Here is a 16902-nt window from a genome sequence, read left to right on the forward strand (position 1 = left end):
AAATTTACTTTTAGAATAGGTTTAAAAGTGGGTACTTTTTACTTTCACTCAAGTAAATTTCTAATGACAAAAATGTACTTTTACTTTGTTACAATGTGCAGCGTTCCTGTCGTTACATTACTGGGTTTAACTTTAATTAATGCGTAATTTATTGAGAGATTATTGGATGGACTTTTATGACAGCAGAAGTTCACACAGCTGCAGCATCAGCATCAAGTTTTGTCATGCAATGCCTTCATTTAACACCAAGACAAGTGGATATTTCAATATTAAAAGTGCAGCTCTAACTTAAGGCAGCACATTATGGTAAGTTGTAGTGATGTATGGCTGTATGGCTGTATGATGTATGGCTTTTCCGTGACATGGTAATGGTCATTTTCAGTGTGATTCTGTAAATATGAGCTCTTGTGACATCAGTTTTAAAGTGTAAATTTGTAAATTAGTGCAGCAATATATCAGTGCGCTTTGTCCCACATGTCATGAGCAGTATTTACCCTGCGCCCTCGGGGAGGGTACTGGAAACTATCTTGCTACTTTGGGCTGATTAAGGCAGGGAAAATTCCATAATAGTGGATTAAACTGTATAATGTATAAATACATGTAAACATCCAAGTTTCAGACAGTATTTCTGTGCATGCGTGAGAGATGTGTGGGCGCGAGGTGATCATATGGCAAAGAGTATGTTCTATGACAAGGGTTGGTACCCTACACAGTGATGGTACTGGTGTACAGAACTAATGATCTAAATTATTTAGACACTGAAAACTGTAACTACACTGAACTATCCACACAGGAATTTAAAAGCTATGAAATAGTGAAAGTAGGCATTAATAAAGCATAATTTTGCTTTGGTTTATATTTCAGCATTATATATAATGTCCCTGTGGGACATTGTTCACGTTTTCACCGTAATAATTACTAGAAAGGTTTCCAAACCTCTCTTCTACAGGGACAGTTCACCCAATAAAATTTAATTCTCTCATTATATCTCACACTCATGCCATCCTAGATGTGTATGAATTTCTTTCATCTGTTGAACTGATTTCTCAGCTCTTTTTGGTCCATACAATGCAAGTGAATGGGTGCCAACATTTTAAAGCTAAACAATTTTACATAACTCAGCATAAAAATAGTCCATAAGACTCCAGTGGTTAAATCAGTATCTTGAGAAGCGATGTGATATGTGTGGGTGACAAATAAATCACTTTTACATTCTTCTTCTTGAGTTTTTGGTGATTCACATTCTTCTCTGCATATCACCCCCTACTGGGAAGGGAGAAGAATTTCTAGCAAAAAATTACTTAAATTTTGATCTGTTTCTCATTTACACCTATCATATCACTTCTGAACATGTGGATTTAACTACTGGAGTCACATAGATAATTTTTATTGCTTTTTGGAGCATAAACATTTTGACACCCATTCACTTGCATTTTACTGATATACTGATTTATATTCTTCTAAAAATCATAATTTGTGTTCTTCAGAAGAAAGGAAGTCATACACATCTAGAATAGCATGAGGGTGAGACAATGATTGAGAGAATTTTCAATTTTGGTTGAACTATTCCTTTAAAGTGATAGCTCAGCCATAATTTAATATACTGTCATTATTTCCTAACCCTCATGTTGTTCCAAACCGATGTGACCTGAATGTTAGGGACTGACAGTCTTGGTCACCATTCATTTTCAAAATGTGAAGGAAAAAAAACACATTTGCATCCTCACTGCTCATGAGAATATATTAGACCTCCAGGTAGGGTTGCCACCCGCTAAGTAAAATACGGGATCGTCCCGTGTTTAAACGTGAAATGATGCATCCCGTAACAAATCAATACGGGGCACGATTTTATCCCGTAAGCTGATCAGATGGCATCACAGCGAAATCATTCCAGATCTTTAATTTCACACTGATACAAGTTGGAAATTTTTCATACATAAGGGACCGTCTGAAAAGTCCACATTTTGTGCTAAAACTGTGGATTTGTTTTTAATTATTATTGAAAAACAGAAAATTCTATATAAATGTTCAATAAGATGTATAAAATGACACAGATCTAACAATGTATGAATACAATCACTGAGTCATAAAGACAAGAAGTACAGGTGAAGGAAAAAATACATAATTAAAATGAATTGACCAGGTATTCACATGGGCCCTTACCACATCCTTTACAGTTTTAGCAATAAATGCTTTTTTAAATAAAATGCTTGAGGCTGATATAAGACCGCCCAACTTAGTGTCAAGGTCCTGATCAACCTGAGGGTATTATTTATTTATTTTTGACAGACTGATAAAACACTATTTATGAATTATTCTAATTTGACATGTATTTCTCTCAAAATCTTGATGATATAAAAAGACAAACATGGCACAGTATATATATATATATATATATATATATATATATATATATATATATATATATATATATATATATATATACAAACAAACAATTGACTATTTAATACCTTCAGAGGAAAAGCATTAAGTGAGGTGTTATGTGTTCCTGTAGTACAGCGGAAGCGTAGCTGCTGCTCAAAGGCAGATTCTATCCCATCATGACTCCCTCCAGTCCCTTCTCGCCTCTGATAGACTGTGCAGCTTATGCCAGTGAAATGAGCCGGACGAATCAGATGAGCCTCCATCACCATGTTACGAGAAATCTAAAAGTAAAGACATCCAAAAACATCCTTTATGTCATCATGCATACAAAAATTACATCATATGATTACAATTTCTGTTCAGGTCAGTTCTGATATGGTCGCAGACAGCGGGGGAAAAACAATGCTAAATACAATTCTAAAATGTGAATAAACATATAATCGTGCATATTTAGGATGGCACAAATACATAGTCTTATCAACTTTTAAAAGGGAGGTGAAAACTCTTCCCATATTTTTTGTTGTTGACATCCAAGGCCATGTATCCAATCAAAGTCTCCCTTAAGGTACGTACACACTGCCAGCGACATCGCGCGCGACAGCGACTCAATACCATTCATTTTCAATGCGAGCACAGCGACTTCCGGCGATACGAGCTGTCGCGACCGTTGGCGCTAGATGTGGGCGTGTCCAGCGACGCGACAAAGTTGAGAAAAGTTCAACTTTGGAGCGACTAACGGAAGCGACAGCCAATAGGATAGACGACGGGAGAGCTCACGTGATCCTTCTCTCTTTCTCTCAGCTCCTGCAGTAACGGAAAGATGGATGAAAGGCTAATTCTTGCTGTTAGAAATGTTCCAGTGCTCTATGATATGTCTCTTCCCACATACAAGGACATTTTAAAGAAAAATACTGCGTGGAAAGGTGTATCTGAGATCGCGGGGATTTTATGGACCCATACAGACCGACATTTGCATTTTCAGCCGCAGATAAACAGCCGCTCTGGCAAACAGCACGCCTTGTTTCTCATTCATCTTTGATATAAAGCATTTTATGTACTGATTCCATTTATATTTAGTCTTTTCCCTACAAAATGTTTGTTTTTAGTGGCAAGAAAAGAGATTCGCTGTCAACAGCAATGGAATGACATCCGTGAATGTCATTTATAAACGTTACTAGGCAACCAGTGGTGGGAACACCCACTAACGACTTCACCGCCAGCCACTGGCGACCTGCAGCGATAAAGTCGCTGGCAGTGTGTACGTAGCTTTATATTGGCACAAATTCTTGTGTTATTCGTTAGAACCGAAATAGGTAGTCGCCAACATGGACAGGTTGCATGACATGCAAACAATGGAAAAACTACTCAAGATAAAAGTAAATATGACCCAGACTACTTTACATATGGACTCACTTACTGGAAGGATAAAAATAGTCCATCATTTGTGTTGTGCAGTGAATTATTGGCTGTCAAGAGCATGAACGATCGAAATTCAAGGGACATTATACTCACTTTAATAAGATTCATCTTTTGTTCGGTAAATAATTTTGGTACTGTGTTGGGTCACCACTTGATGTCCAATGTAAAATCTAGCTCCTAACAAAAAATCAGTTTACAACCACTGCAGTAGAGTTGTAGCTTGCACTACGGTTAGGATAATATGTGACATCAAGACCCCAGAATGCTCACTAAACAAGTTACTGAATGCTGTTATTGTGTTGTGACATGGAGTAGGCCCTCAAGTTACACATCAGCTTGGTCTAACAGAACAAAACGAGGAATTTAATGTAAAATTCTTCCTCTTAATTTCTTAAAGCCTCTACAATTTCTAAATATTTTCAAGCCTCATTTAATTTTCAATTTGTCTAATCAAATATACAGAAATGTACAGTCATAAATGAATACAGGACAAACAGATATCCCTGTTCAGAGTTACTGTAGTTTGACATTTCTAATTTATGCATTTGTAGTTTGTCTATGCAAGTTTACATTCAGCTTTTTTGTATTTTTGAGGATGCCAAAGTTACAGTAACATTAACTGAGATATTTAGGTAAGTTAAATGTATTTAACGCAGCTAAAACATAATAGGACATTAAAACTTTTATTCTGTTTAGAGTGATTTCTAAAGACTGATGGCAATAGTTTGTTTAACGACAGAGCCATTTAGATATTTCGAAAGTTTCAAAAACTAAAAAAAAAAAAAAATAATCGTTTTATTTTTGGATTGTTTGAGGTGGCTTTGCTGAGATTTGCATTTAAGTGCTGTCTTGAAACTGACACAATGAAAACTTACTATGGAAAGATCCTGCGCATGAGAGTGCAGCTGAGGCCAAGCAAGTGTCTCGAGAGAGTAGACGATTGAACTGCACACTCTTTCTTCTCTCTGAGCCCGAGCCAGAATCTGATCATCTGCCTGCATCAAGTTACTGCCCATTTCCACCAACACCTCTGACAGCTGGGTCAAGAGAGTGGAACACAATACACACAAACGCAGAGAGATGCACGTTATATGCTGTATTCTGTAATCATGATCAGTGCACTGGCTGAATATCAGATTCTACTAACCTCACGCTGTTCTGTTACATAGTCCACGAACTTCTGCATCATCTGAGCCACATACAGAACATCAACTGTGTCAGTGAAACCAGTGGCCTCAAGAGTGTATGATCGCACCTGATGTGCCAGAGTCACTGCGTTAGAGGCGTTGATGGGCATCTGAGTGGTGAGATGAAAATCAGCAACATGTTACACTTAATTAACTATTACTAACGTGACTCTTATTCAACTACAAAACGTCAATATTTTAAGCAGCATACATTCATTTGAAAGGTTTATGAATTTTTCAGTGTGTTCAATCCATTTGAAGCATTTTTTTTCTTGCAGTTTATATAATGTTAGTCCAGGTTTCTTTCACCAAAAGAGCTGTGATTTAGTTTTTTTTTTGCTACTGTACCTTTAAGACTTCTAGATGGAAATGGCATATGTTATGATTGGCTAACGTTTCAGCATGAGAAAATTGCTTGTGTAGTCACAATGTCATTTATCAGGGTGGGATCAATATTTAAGTCCTTTTTATAACAAATTCTCCTCCCTGTCTAGTAGGTGGCGATATGCACAAAGAATGTGAATCGCCAAAAACAAAAGAAGTGTAAAAAAATACTTAAATATTGATCTGTTTCTCAACCACACCTATAATATTGCTTTTGAAGACATGGATTTAACCACTGGAGTCATGTGGATTACTTTTATGCTGCCTTTATGTCCTTTATGGACCTTTAAAGTTCTGGACACCATTCAAATGCATTGGATGGACCTGCAGAGCTGAAATATTCTTCTAAAAATCTTTATGTTCTGCAGAAGAAAGAAAGTAATACACATCTGGGATGGCATGAGGGTGAGTAAATTATTAGAGAATCTTTATTTTACGGTGAACTATACCTTTAATGGTCTTATATTATATTAACCTGTACCTTATAATCAGGACTTGAAATAACATTTAAAAAGACTGTGCTTTTGATAAGATCACACAGTAACAATCCACTAACCAGTATGAACGTATGCAGGACCCTTGTGATGTCATTAGTATATAGGCACTGAGAGTAGTCTCCCTCCTCCCAGCGTCCAGAGCGGTCGCAGTATCGTGATGCTCTTTTTTGCTCCACAAGGCCACCTAAGGAGGGGTAGCGTAGCTGGAGACAGTACTGGTAGGAGGTGATGCCAGACAGAGTTCGAGGCCACCTGCAGGCCAAAGAGGAAATGGTCGATATTTTAGCAAAGTTTTAGCAAACCACAGATTCAGATGAAGGATACCTTCCTTACCTGAACTCCCCTCGGTTGTTGGTTACTCTCTGCTCTGGACAGAAGGAGGCGCTATTCTCCAGTACCACTATCTCTACACTACGAGAGGCATTCCCACGGCCTGTGGACACCACACACTCCCACTCGCCACTGGCCTCGACATGGACATTTGATATTATCAGCTCACTGCAAAATAAACATGAGAATATTCTTTAACTAAACTACAGATTAGACTGTAATGTTATCCTGTTCTATCTTTCCTGCTTAGTGCAGATCAATTTCCTTATTACACCTTTAATTTCCTATTTCATCCTATCCTATTCTATACAGCACGTGCCAATGCATTCTGTTCAACACGTCTGCTTTTTACTTGAACACATGCTTCAATCTTTTGCCGTGTCACGCAATTCTTTAAAGGAGTAGTTCAGCCAAAAATGAAGCTCACACTCATGTCGTTCCAAACCTCTATGACTTTCTTTATTATGCAGAACACAAAAGGAAAGATTTTTTATGAATATTCCAATCCATCTTTTCAGTACAATGGAAGATGAAATTGTCTCACTTTATGGATCAAAAAAGAGTGATAAAAGTATCATAAAAGAGTCCATGTGACATGTGCATACAATCAGGATACAATAGGTTTTGGTGAGAAACAACCTTTAAGTAATATTTACACAGCACCAAAAAGCAATATCAACGGGCTTCTCTCATAATGCTCATGAAAGTGGCATGGACTACTTTTATGATACTTTTGGGTCCCTATTTAAGCTTTAAATTGAGTCGCTATCAGCTACCAAGATATTCATTAACATCACATTTTGTGTTCCACGTTACATTAGAAAAAAGTCATATGGGTTTTGAACGCTGTCAAGATGAGTAAACTATGAAAGAATTTTCATTTGGATGAACTATTACTTTAAATAATATTTCAACTTGTCTTTAAAGGAATAGTTCACCCAAAAATGAAGATTCTCTCATCATTTACGCACACTCATGCCATCTCAGATGTGTAAGACTTTCTATCTTATGCTGAGCATGAACAAATATTTTTAGAAGAATTTCTCCTGTTGGTCCATTCAGTGCAAGTGAATGGTGGCCAGAACTTTGAAGCTCCAAAAAGCACATAAATAATCCATACCACTCCAGTGGTTATATCCATGTCCTGTGTGGGTGAGAAACAGATCAATATTTAAGTCCTTTTTTACTATTAATTCTCCTCACTGCCCAGTAGGTGGCAATATGCAAGAATAATGTGAATTGCAAGAAACAAAAGAAACTAAATGTGAAAGTGAAATAGGACATTTAGAGTAAAAAAGGACTTAAATTTGTATTGTTTTGCTTCAGAAGACATGGATTTTCCCACTGGAGTCATTTGGATAACTTTTAAGCTGTCTTTATGTGCTTTTTGGAACTTTAAAGTTTTGGTCACCATTCACTTAGATTGTATGGAACTACAGAGTTTAGATATTCTTTAGATACGTGTTCTGCAGAATAAAGAAAGAAATTCATACACATCTAGGATGGAATCATTTCATTTTTGAGTGAACTATCTCCTTCAAATCCTTTATTAACCCATCTCAATACCAATCCTATTCCATTCTCTTCTCTTCCCATCTCAACAAACGTATTCCACCCTTTTGCAGTACATCATATTCCATGAATTCACATCCCACCCATTCTATGCCATCCTATCCCATTCATTTCTACCTCACCCCATTTTATCCCACCAATAATTAAGAAAAAGTGAAAAAAAGAGAGAAAGAAATGCCTGGTGATGAAGGTGCAGTCATGATGTACACTCTCTTCCAGATGAACCCCGTGCATAGGGTCAGTGGTTACAGGCTGACCGTTGTGATGCCAATGAAGGGCAGTGATTTTGTCAACTAAGGAAGCAGTGCAATGGAAAGGCAGTCTGTCCCCCTTAAACACAACCTGTCGTAGCGAGGGTAGCAGAGACAAGGTGTGCAGTTCCAATGGACCCTCTAAGGTATAGAATGAATTAAAAGACAAAGAATAAAGTTATTATTCTAAAGAGCTTAATTTTATCACTTATTTCTGTATTTTTTTTTCCCCTTTTTACTGATAATTTTTTTTTTTTTACTATTTATACTTATTTTTATTTCTTGTTCGTGAGAGATTTTAAAATGGAATTGTATGTACTGTTATTTTCTTTCACATGGTCTCCTGCCTTTCTAATCACATCCCTTTTTGTTGTGGCTGTGATGTGTAAGGAGATTAGGCCTTCCATTCTCTTGTGCGGTGTACAAATAACAACATGTTTTTTGTGTATTAGCCTATGTTCCAACCACACTCCTAATAGACTGCACAGTTAGACATCTATACTTTGAATAAACGAAGCAAATTTAATCTTCTTTGGGTGTTTTGTTGCTTTGTAATCATTCAAAATCAGCTATGCTTGTGAAACAGCCTGGATGAATCAGTCTCTTTTAATGGGCTGGTTATATTTATTCACAACTGCAAACCCACAGAGGGATCTTTCTCAGCCAGTCACAGCTATGCGCTCCCGGCCAAAATAAATATGTTTAAAGGCAGTGGAGGAAGTGATGGCGAAACAAGCTGATATAAAAACAGTAACGAGAACCCTGGTTTGAGGCCCAGGAAGCATCAGAAATATGCTGCGTATGTCTTACAGAGAGATCAGATTTGAAAAGTAAGAGGTTTAAAACAAAGTCATTAAGAAATATAATCAGACCCCAGTGGCTGCAGTCAGAGGATTTTTAAACATTATATTTGATCTTAGCTGGCTTAGAAACATGGATTGACAACAACTGAATTCAATAGAATGCTTGTAATGTATTTCAAAATACATATGAGGAATATGAGGCAACCAGTGGCCCCCCCCCAAAACTACTGTCTTTAGACACTTAAGCCGCACATAATAATGTATGAATAACATTACATTAGATAACAAAGTATAGAATTTATTTAAAATAATGATAGCACACTTTTCAGTGCAAAACACTTCATAAAAAGATGTTGAAATGACAAAATATACTGTCGATACAACACTTTATGGTTGTTGAATGTTAGTGCAACGTAGTTAATTCATTCATAGTTAATGTGATAAACTACACCTGCTTATTCTGCTAGGACACCTGTAGGACTCCATACATCTATTAAAAATGACCTTGAGACCGGTTGGTTAAGTATTTTTAAATGGGTCAGAAAGTGAATTTAGTTTTGAGAAAAAGACAAGCATAACTGGTTTCATAATTTGCTCTCAAGTTAATAAAATTCATATATTAAAGAAAAAGTTCAGCCAAAAATGAAAATTCTCTCATCATTTACTCACCCTCATGCCATTGCAGATGTGTATGACTTTCTTTCTTATGCAGAACACAAATTAAGATTTATTTATTTTTAGAAGAATATTTCAGCTCTGTTGGTCCACACAATGCAAGTGAATGGTGGCCAGAACATTGAAGCTCAAAAAAGCACATAAAGGCAGCATTAAATTAATCCATACGACTCAGTGGGTAAATCCATGACTTCAGAAGTGATATGATAGGTGTGGGTGAGAAACAGATACATTTTAAGTCTCATGTTCTATTAAAGTCCAATTTCACTTTCACTTCCACATACTTCTTCTTTTGGTTTTGGCGATTCACATTCTTTGTACATATTGCCACCTACTAGGCAGGGAGTATAATTTAGAGTAAAAAAGATAATATTGATCGGTTTCTCACCTACACCTATCATATATCTTCAGAAGATACTGGGGTCTTATGGATTCATTTTATGCTGCCTTAATGTGCATTATAGAGCTTCAAATATCTGGCCACAATTCACTTGCATTGAATGGACCAACAGAACTGAGGTATTCTTCTAAAAATCTTGAGTTCTGCAGATGAAAGAAAGTCATATGTATCTGGGATGGATGAGGGTGAGTAAATGAGAGAATTTAAATGTTTGGGTGAACTATCCCTTTAAGTTTCCAAATACTTTTTAGGGTCACTGTACACTCACAAGGCATGTACATTGTTGTAATCTATTACTCACCACAGTTGAGGTCACTCTTTCTTAAGAGATGAAGGGGTTTGTTTTGAAGTCTTGTGGGGTACGCACAGAGTGTTTCATCCCCAAGCCGGGCGGAACTGCTGCGAAAAAAACCTGGGACCCATTGAAGACCGCAGTCACATGACAGGAACTCTGAATGAAAGTTCCTAATAAGCGATAAATTAGAGGTAAGCAATAGATAAAGCTTGTTCTTCAGTCCCAGAGTGCAAATAACAATTCAAATCTTCTCCAGGAAGATTGTTCACTTTTTTAGTACAATGAAAGTGTCTCCTAAATGGCTAGCGATAATTAATTGAGTTGAAATTTTATGATAACAACACTTATATAAAATGTAGAAGTTCCCTCAAGCATTTGAGTTTTGATACATTTTGATGTCACAATCAAACCATGTGTTTTTGTTTATTTGTTTTTGTTGTTTTTTGGAGAATCTGTTGCAATTTCTGGCATACTGGCTTACAGTTTATAGATTATAATGGATGTTAACAAAAATTTTAAATGTGTTGAAAATGAGTTAGGGTTAGGGATAGACAAATAGCATTTGAAATGCACATGTAAGGGATGAACAGTAACAGTAAGTCAAAAACAAATAGACAGAGGTGTTCATTTGACACACACAGGACAAGATCAGATATACTGTATCCATCACAGCTGCATTATGGGATTGTTTTAACATATTTAACAAAGAATCAGTCTTCCTTTAACAACAGTTATAATTTAATAATGCCTTACATTTTGGTCTGTTGTTTTATATTCTGTTACAATTTGTTAGTCCCTTCTGAAACGTGAAAGTGCCAGTCCCATTCATTGCAAATGTATGAAAAAGAGCAACAATACATTCTTTAAAATTTCTCATTTTGTGTTCCTCTGAGGAAAATAAAAGCAAAACTGGTATGGTACTAAATGAGGGTGAGAACATTATGTCAGAATTTTCATTTTTGGGGAACTTTTCCTTTAATAATCCAATGAATAATATATGAGCATGATGTGTACCACAAAAACATTCACTTTAACTCACACCAGCTTTAGAGAGTGCAACTCCAGAAAGATATTTGGGTCCAGAGAGGAAAATATGTTTCCAGAGATGTTTCTATAATATAAGAACACAATTTTCACAATAATTGAATATGACACAGCCATGGTATTAAATGCATCATTTGCAGTAGATGTTGTGTTTACTGTATAACCTTAAAAAAAGCTTCAAATGCCAAACATATGACATCCACATGCACAGCCCAGCAACAATTTAAAAAGTAAGTGGTTTTCTGTGGTTTATTTTCCAATAAATATTTGTTTCAGACATAATGACTTACAGTTTAGTGAGGTTGGTAAGTCCCTGGAACATTTCTGGAGTCAGGCAGCCAATTCGGTTACTGGATAGGTCACTGTACAGATTAAAGCAAATGAGATGATTATTCTGAGATCCAGCTCTAGCAGTCAGGAGCCAATGCATCTTAAAACTTTAAAACGACAGTTGTGTTGAAAAGTCAGCACTATGGTTAAAATAGCTCTTCCCCCTACTGAAAAAAGGCATAAACCAGCCAAAGTTGGTTGGCTTGTCTTCGCTGGTCTCCCTGGGAGCTGGCTGACAAGCTAAACAATCTTAAAATCATCTCAGAAGACTAGCGTGGCCAGGCTGGGAGAACAGAATGATTTTAAACCACCTAGACCAGCAAACCATCTTTGGCTGGTTTAAGCTGTTGTCTAGCAGGAGCTCTCTCTCTCTCTCTTTCTTACACAATGATGATAGATATGTCAGTGGCAGATAGCAGATCACAGCCTCATGTTAATAAAAGAAACAAGAGGCTATTAAATAGTATTGGGGTCAGTCACTGCTTTTTCTCAACTGTGTCACAGTGGTTATCTAACTGCTCTGATCAGACAGACAGACAGAGATAGAGAGAGAGAAAGAGAGAGAGACCGACATACAGACAGACAGACAGACAGACAGACAGACAGACAGATAGATAGATAGATAGATAGATAGATAGATAGATAGATAGATAGATAGATAGATAGATAGATAGATAGATAGAGAAAACAGACAGACAGTCAGACAGTCAGACAGTCAGACAGATAGATAGATAGATAGATAGATAGATAGATAGATAGATAGATAGATAGATAGATAGATAGAGTAAACAGACAGACAGACAGATAGATAGATAGAGTAAACAGACAGACATATAGATAGATAGAGTAGACAGACAGACAGACAGACAGACAGACAGACAGATAGATAGATAGATAGATAGATAGATAGATAGATAGATAGATAGATAGATAGATAGATAGATAGATAGATAGATAGATAGTTTAACCATGGTATTTGCAGTAAAACCATGGTAACCACAAATTTAACCATGGTTACTGCAATATTACTATTGTAAAACATCTCAGTTATGACTGTAACTTTGGATGACACTATATGGGATCTTCTCCCAAGAGTAACGATTTCTGAAGGCCCAGTCAATGTATTATCAGATGGCGCTTGACACTCCACTCCTTGAGTGCGCATCATTGCAGGCATTTGAACCGGAGCACAGCACCATGTCATCTGGATTTTTCAACTGAAGCAAAGAGAGCATATCTCTCTGCCCCATAAAAGCGAGAAATCAGTAGTGAGGCTAGCATGCAGCGTCTCGGTCCTCCTTTAAGGAACCAAGTTTACATTTACATTTATGCATTTGGCAGACAGTCGTAACCAAGACGTTATCTTTCAAGTTGTTCACTTTGACATATGCAACAGTGCCATGCTAATGATTCACACACACACACAAGGCAACACCTACACTGTAACAAATTGCAAGTTTTTACAGCTAAATTGTACAGACATGTACCGTTTTAACATTTTACAAGTTGCAACTGTAGTTGGCAATGAATTATGGGTCAATAAAAGTATTATAGTAGTTTACAGTATATTTCCATGTGAACTGTAAATTAATTTACAGGTAGGAGGTGTTGTGCCTGTAGTTCATGCGTTTTACAATTATATAAAGTGATGTTGGCATTATGGGATTACACAGCTACATTCAAGTTTGAAATCATATATTCAGATCGAAAAATTATCCACTTTCAACGTTTTACGATATGTTTTGTTTACAGTTATTCGGAGGATTGTCTCGCTAGCTTTATGGCTCTTATCTCAGGCATGTGGCAGCGGAAAGCGTGGGAGGCGTCATATAGTAACATCTTTCAATTGTATTATTTACTTGTAGACGTTGCTCTCCAAGACTGATTGTCTAAGGCAGGTGTACAAAACAATGTTCTGAAATCTGTGATAAAATAATTAACTTTGTATTGTAGTATTTTAGTTTGTATATTTATAGTAGATTGCTTATGTATTTATAAATTAAGTGGATGTTGAGCATCTGGTGGTTTTTACTTCTTGTTTTTGACGAGTAATGACATCAATCAGGTGTACCAGAAGCAGGCATCTTGCACCTACTGTATATTCGCTCAAGGTAACCATGTGCTTGTGTGTGTGTGTGTGTGTGTGGGGAGGGGGCACACTTTACAACAAGGTTGCATATGTCAACATAATGCATTAGTTAATGCTGTAATAAAGTGTTCACTATTTTATACATTAACTGTCTTGAACTAACAATGGACAACACAACACACTTTTTTAGAATTTAGTAAGTTAGGGATCACGTAGAGTCAACTGATTAATATCTGAATTTAATTCCTCCTCCGATTTGTGTCAGTGTTCTGGTGGTGTGTATTTTGCAAAAATGACCGTTTGACTGCTCATTATACCACTTTATTACAAGACTATTTGCTAAATAAATGGACATGAAACATTACAGCTAACAAGGAACAACTGCTCTTTACATTGTTTATTTTTCTTGGTTAATGTTCATTTATATGAAGGCCTATAATAATTAATTTCTTAAAACATCAGTTCACCCCAAAAATTATAGTTCTCTTGTTTCTTACTCAAATCATCTCAAACTCTATACCTTCTTTCTTCTGCAGAAAACAAAGTTATTTTGATAGAGATATGATGTGAATATATCTGTACAATATATGTCAATGGGGACAAAACCTTCAAGCTCCAAAAATAACATACATGTACTCCATACAACTCTAGTGGTTTAATCCATGTCTTCTGAAGAGTGTACAGTGTTCTGCTCATGTGTCAAGTATGAGGAAGTGTAATCAAGCTTCAAATCATGCAGATGTCAAGATTTAAAGTGAAAAAGGAGTTATGTTTTGGTCTGTTTCTCAACCAAAACCAATCATATTGCTTCAGATGACGTGGACTAAACCTTTATGATGTCTTTTTTTTTAAATAGAAGTGCTGGACCCCACTGTCTTGCATTGTATGGACAAACAGACATCATATCTCCATCAAAATATCTTTGTGTTCCGTAGAAGTCATTTGAGTTTGAGACATTTACTAATACATTAAAGCATGTTATCATATTCACCTTTTAATATTAAGAAATGTGTTAGTAGTATATGTTAACATTAACCAAGATTGTAAAATGCGGATGTTTATTGTTAGTTTATGTTAACTAATGCATTAACAAATGCAATTTACAGATTACAAATACAGATTTTTGTTGTTGTTGTTGTTTTTTCACTAGTTTCACTTTGCTCTGCACACTGCATCCTAAAGCTTCTGCTTGTGATTTGTGATTGATTTTTGTGCAGATCTTTTCTTGAAATCAACCCACCCGCTGGCACTAAGATGTCTCAGAGAAGAGGAACAACATAGTCAACCCTCATGTGTGTACTCTGCTCAGAAGTCTAATGGACTGAATGATTAAGTAAGTACAGGAGATTCAAATGTGTTTAAACCAGTACACTTCTATTGAAATACACTTTTGCCTTGATAGACGAGTAAAACTGGCAAACAATATATTACAGTTTGCTATTGTAATAGATCATGTTTTCCAGCATTTTTACTTTAAAACTATTTTACAGCAACATCTTGGCCTTTTTTGGTATTTACAGGATTTTATTGGCAACTCTAGTTGCCAGGTAACTACTGTAATTCAGTATAATTACAAAGCAATTACTGTAAAGTAGATTACAAGTTGAATTCAATGTTACTGTAAAAATAAACTACTGTATTTCACATACAACAATTAGCTGTAAATTGTTTTCCACTATTATATTTTAATGTTTAACATCAAAGAACAACATTTCTACAGTAATTTATTGGCAACTTTTTTGCAAGGTAATTCCTGTAAATTCTACACAATTTTTTTTTTTACTGTGTACTAGCATTAAGGTAGACATAGTCTTCTCTTCATATTGAAAATAAGAATGAAAAGAGAACTCTATAACCACATATGGTTAGGAAATATAGCAATGACACCATGCTGAGTAGAGAAACATTTACAGAAATACTCACTGTGGTGTGAAAAGAGTTCAGAATGATTAATGACTGACTGAATAACGTAATGCCACTAACCAACAGGGTAGCGAACATTAAAAACAATACTCTTAATATCCTCAATAGTCAAGTAATGGCAGGTCATGAGACCAACGGCCAATACACAATGACACCAGCCCTCAGGGCAGTGAACATAGAGAAATCAATATACTTCACAGCAAGGACCTGGGAAGAGAGAGAAGAAACTTCCAAGTTATAAAACCTGGCAAAGGTGTTAGTGGAAGCCCAGCCTGCAGCCAAACAGATGGACACACCCTTCGCCCAACAACAGGAGAAAGCTATGCTCCTAGTCGAATGGGCCTAAACCCCCATCGAAACTGCACAAACCACCAAGCGTAAGCGAGTGCAATGGTGTTGACAACCCAGTGAGAAAGCTTATGCTTTTTTATTTTATTTGCTGAATAATATATGGATGGTGGAAAAAATTTATAATACATACAAAAAAGTGATAAATAATTGTGTCTATTGAAAAGAATCTAAATGGAATACACCATTTAATGAGAAATGTATGGAACGGATAGACACAATTAAGTATAAAAAAGACGGATGGAGGTGGCCAAACCTTTTGAATGGCCTTTAAAGCAGACAAAGAGCTGATCTGTATGCCTGAATTGACTCACACGATCAATGTACATCCGTAACTCCCTCACAGGACAAAGCATGTGTAGTCTCTATGCTTTGTCTGTTTAAAATGGATAAGTAGAGAACGTGAATAAGGTTACTACCTGAGCTCTAAAGGAAGAAGCCAAAACCTTAACCCTCCAAAGGCTTGAGAACAGCTTTTGACAAGCCAGGTCTGAATTCTAAGCAAGAATCATGGACCGACAGGACCTGAAGATCCCAACATGCTTGATCAAAGCCAAAGCAAGTAACACCACGGTTTTCAAAGACAGTGTATGCAAACTTACTGTATCAAGCAACGCAAACTGAGAACCCATAAGTTAATTTAGCACAAGCACCAGGTCCCAGACTGGGATAAAAGTGGGGCATCAGCCGTCTCACTCCCCACAAGAATTTAATGACAATTGGTGCTTATCCACAGACAAACTTCCCAATTGCAACATACACTTTGAGCGTGGAAGTGTGAGTCCTGCATCCAAGCACTCTTGCAAAACATTAAGCACTGTATGCACAGGGAAATGCAACAGGTCCTCACCTCGGGACGATCACCAGTCAACAAAAACTCACCATTTTAAGGCATTTAACCTCGTGTGATATGAGCGTGAAGAGATCATCTGTATTCAGCAACTGCTTTCGGGTCCTTGAATAACGTATA

The 16902-nt window shown here is 36.6% G+C and overlaps 1 protein-coding gene across 1 annotated transcript in view; it reads right to left on the reverse strand.

The window, feature by feature from the left end:
- Positions 1–16902, reverse strand: part of adgra2 (adhesion G protein-coupled receptor A2) — a 102946-nt gene that overhangs the window by 16695 nt on the left and 69349 nt on the right. The window contains exons 4-12 of the mRNA XM_052109332.1: positions 11533–11604; positions 11238–11309; positions 10205–10368; positions 7953–8166; positions 6206–6370; positions 5932–6124; positions 4952–5101; positions 4680–4841; positions 2472–2666 (exon numbers count right to left, since the gene is read on the reverse strand). Coding sequence (XP_051965292.1) covers positions 2472–2666; positions 4680–4841; positions 4952–5101; positions 5932–6124; positions 6206–6370; positions 7953–8166; positions 10205–10368; positions 11238–11309; positions 11533–11604 — 1387 coding nt within the window. The remainder of the gene's footprint in view (positions 1–2471; positions 2667–4679; positions 4842–4951; positions 5102–5931; positions 6125–6205; positions 6371–7952; positions 8167–10204; positions 10369–11237; positions 11310–11532; positions 11605–16902) is intronic.

The sequence above is a fragment of the Xyrauchen texanus genome, chromosome 37 (assembly GCF_025860055.1).
Source record: "Xyrauchen texanus isolate HMW12.3.18 chromosome 37, RBS_HiC_50CHRs, whole genome shotgun sequence".
Taxonomy (NCBI): Eukaryota; Metazoa; Chordata; class Actinopteri; order Cypriniformes; family Catostomidae; genus Xyrauchen; species Xyrauchen texanus.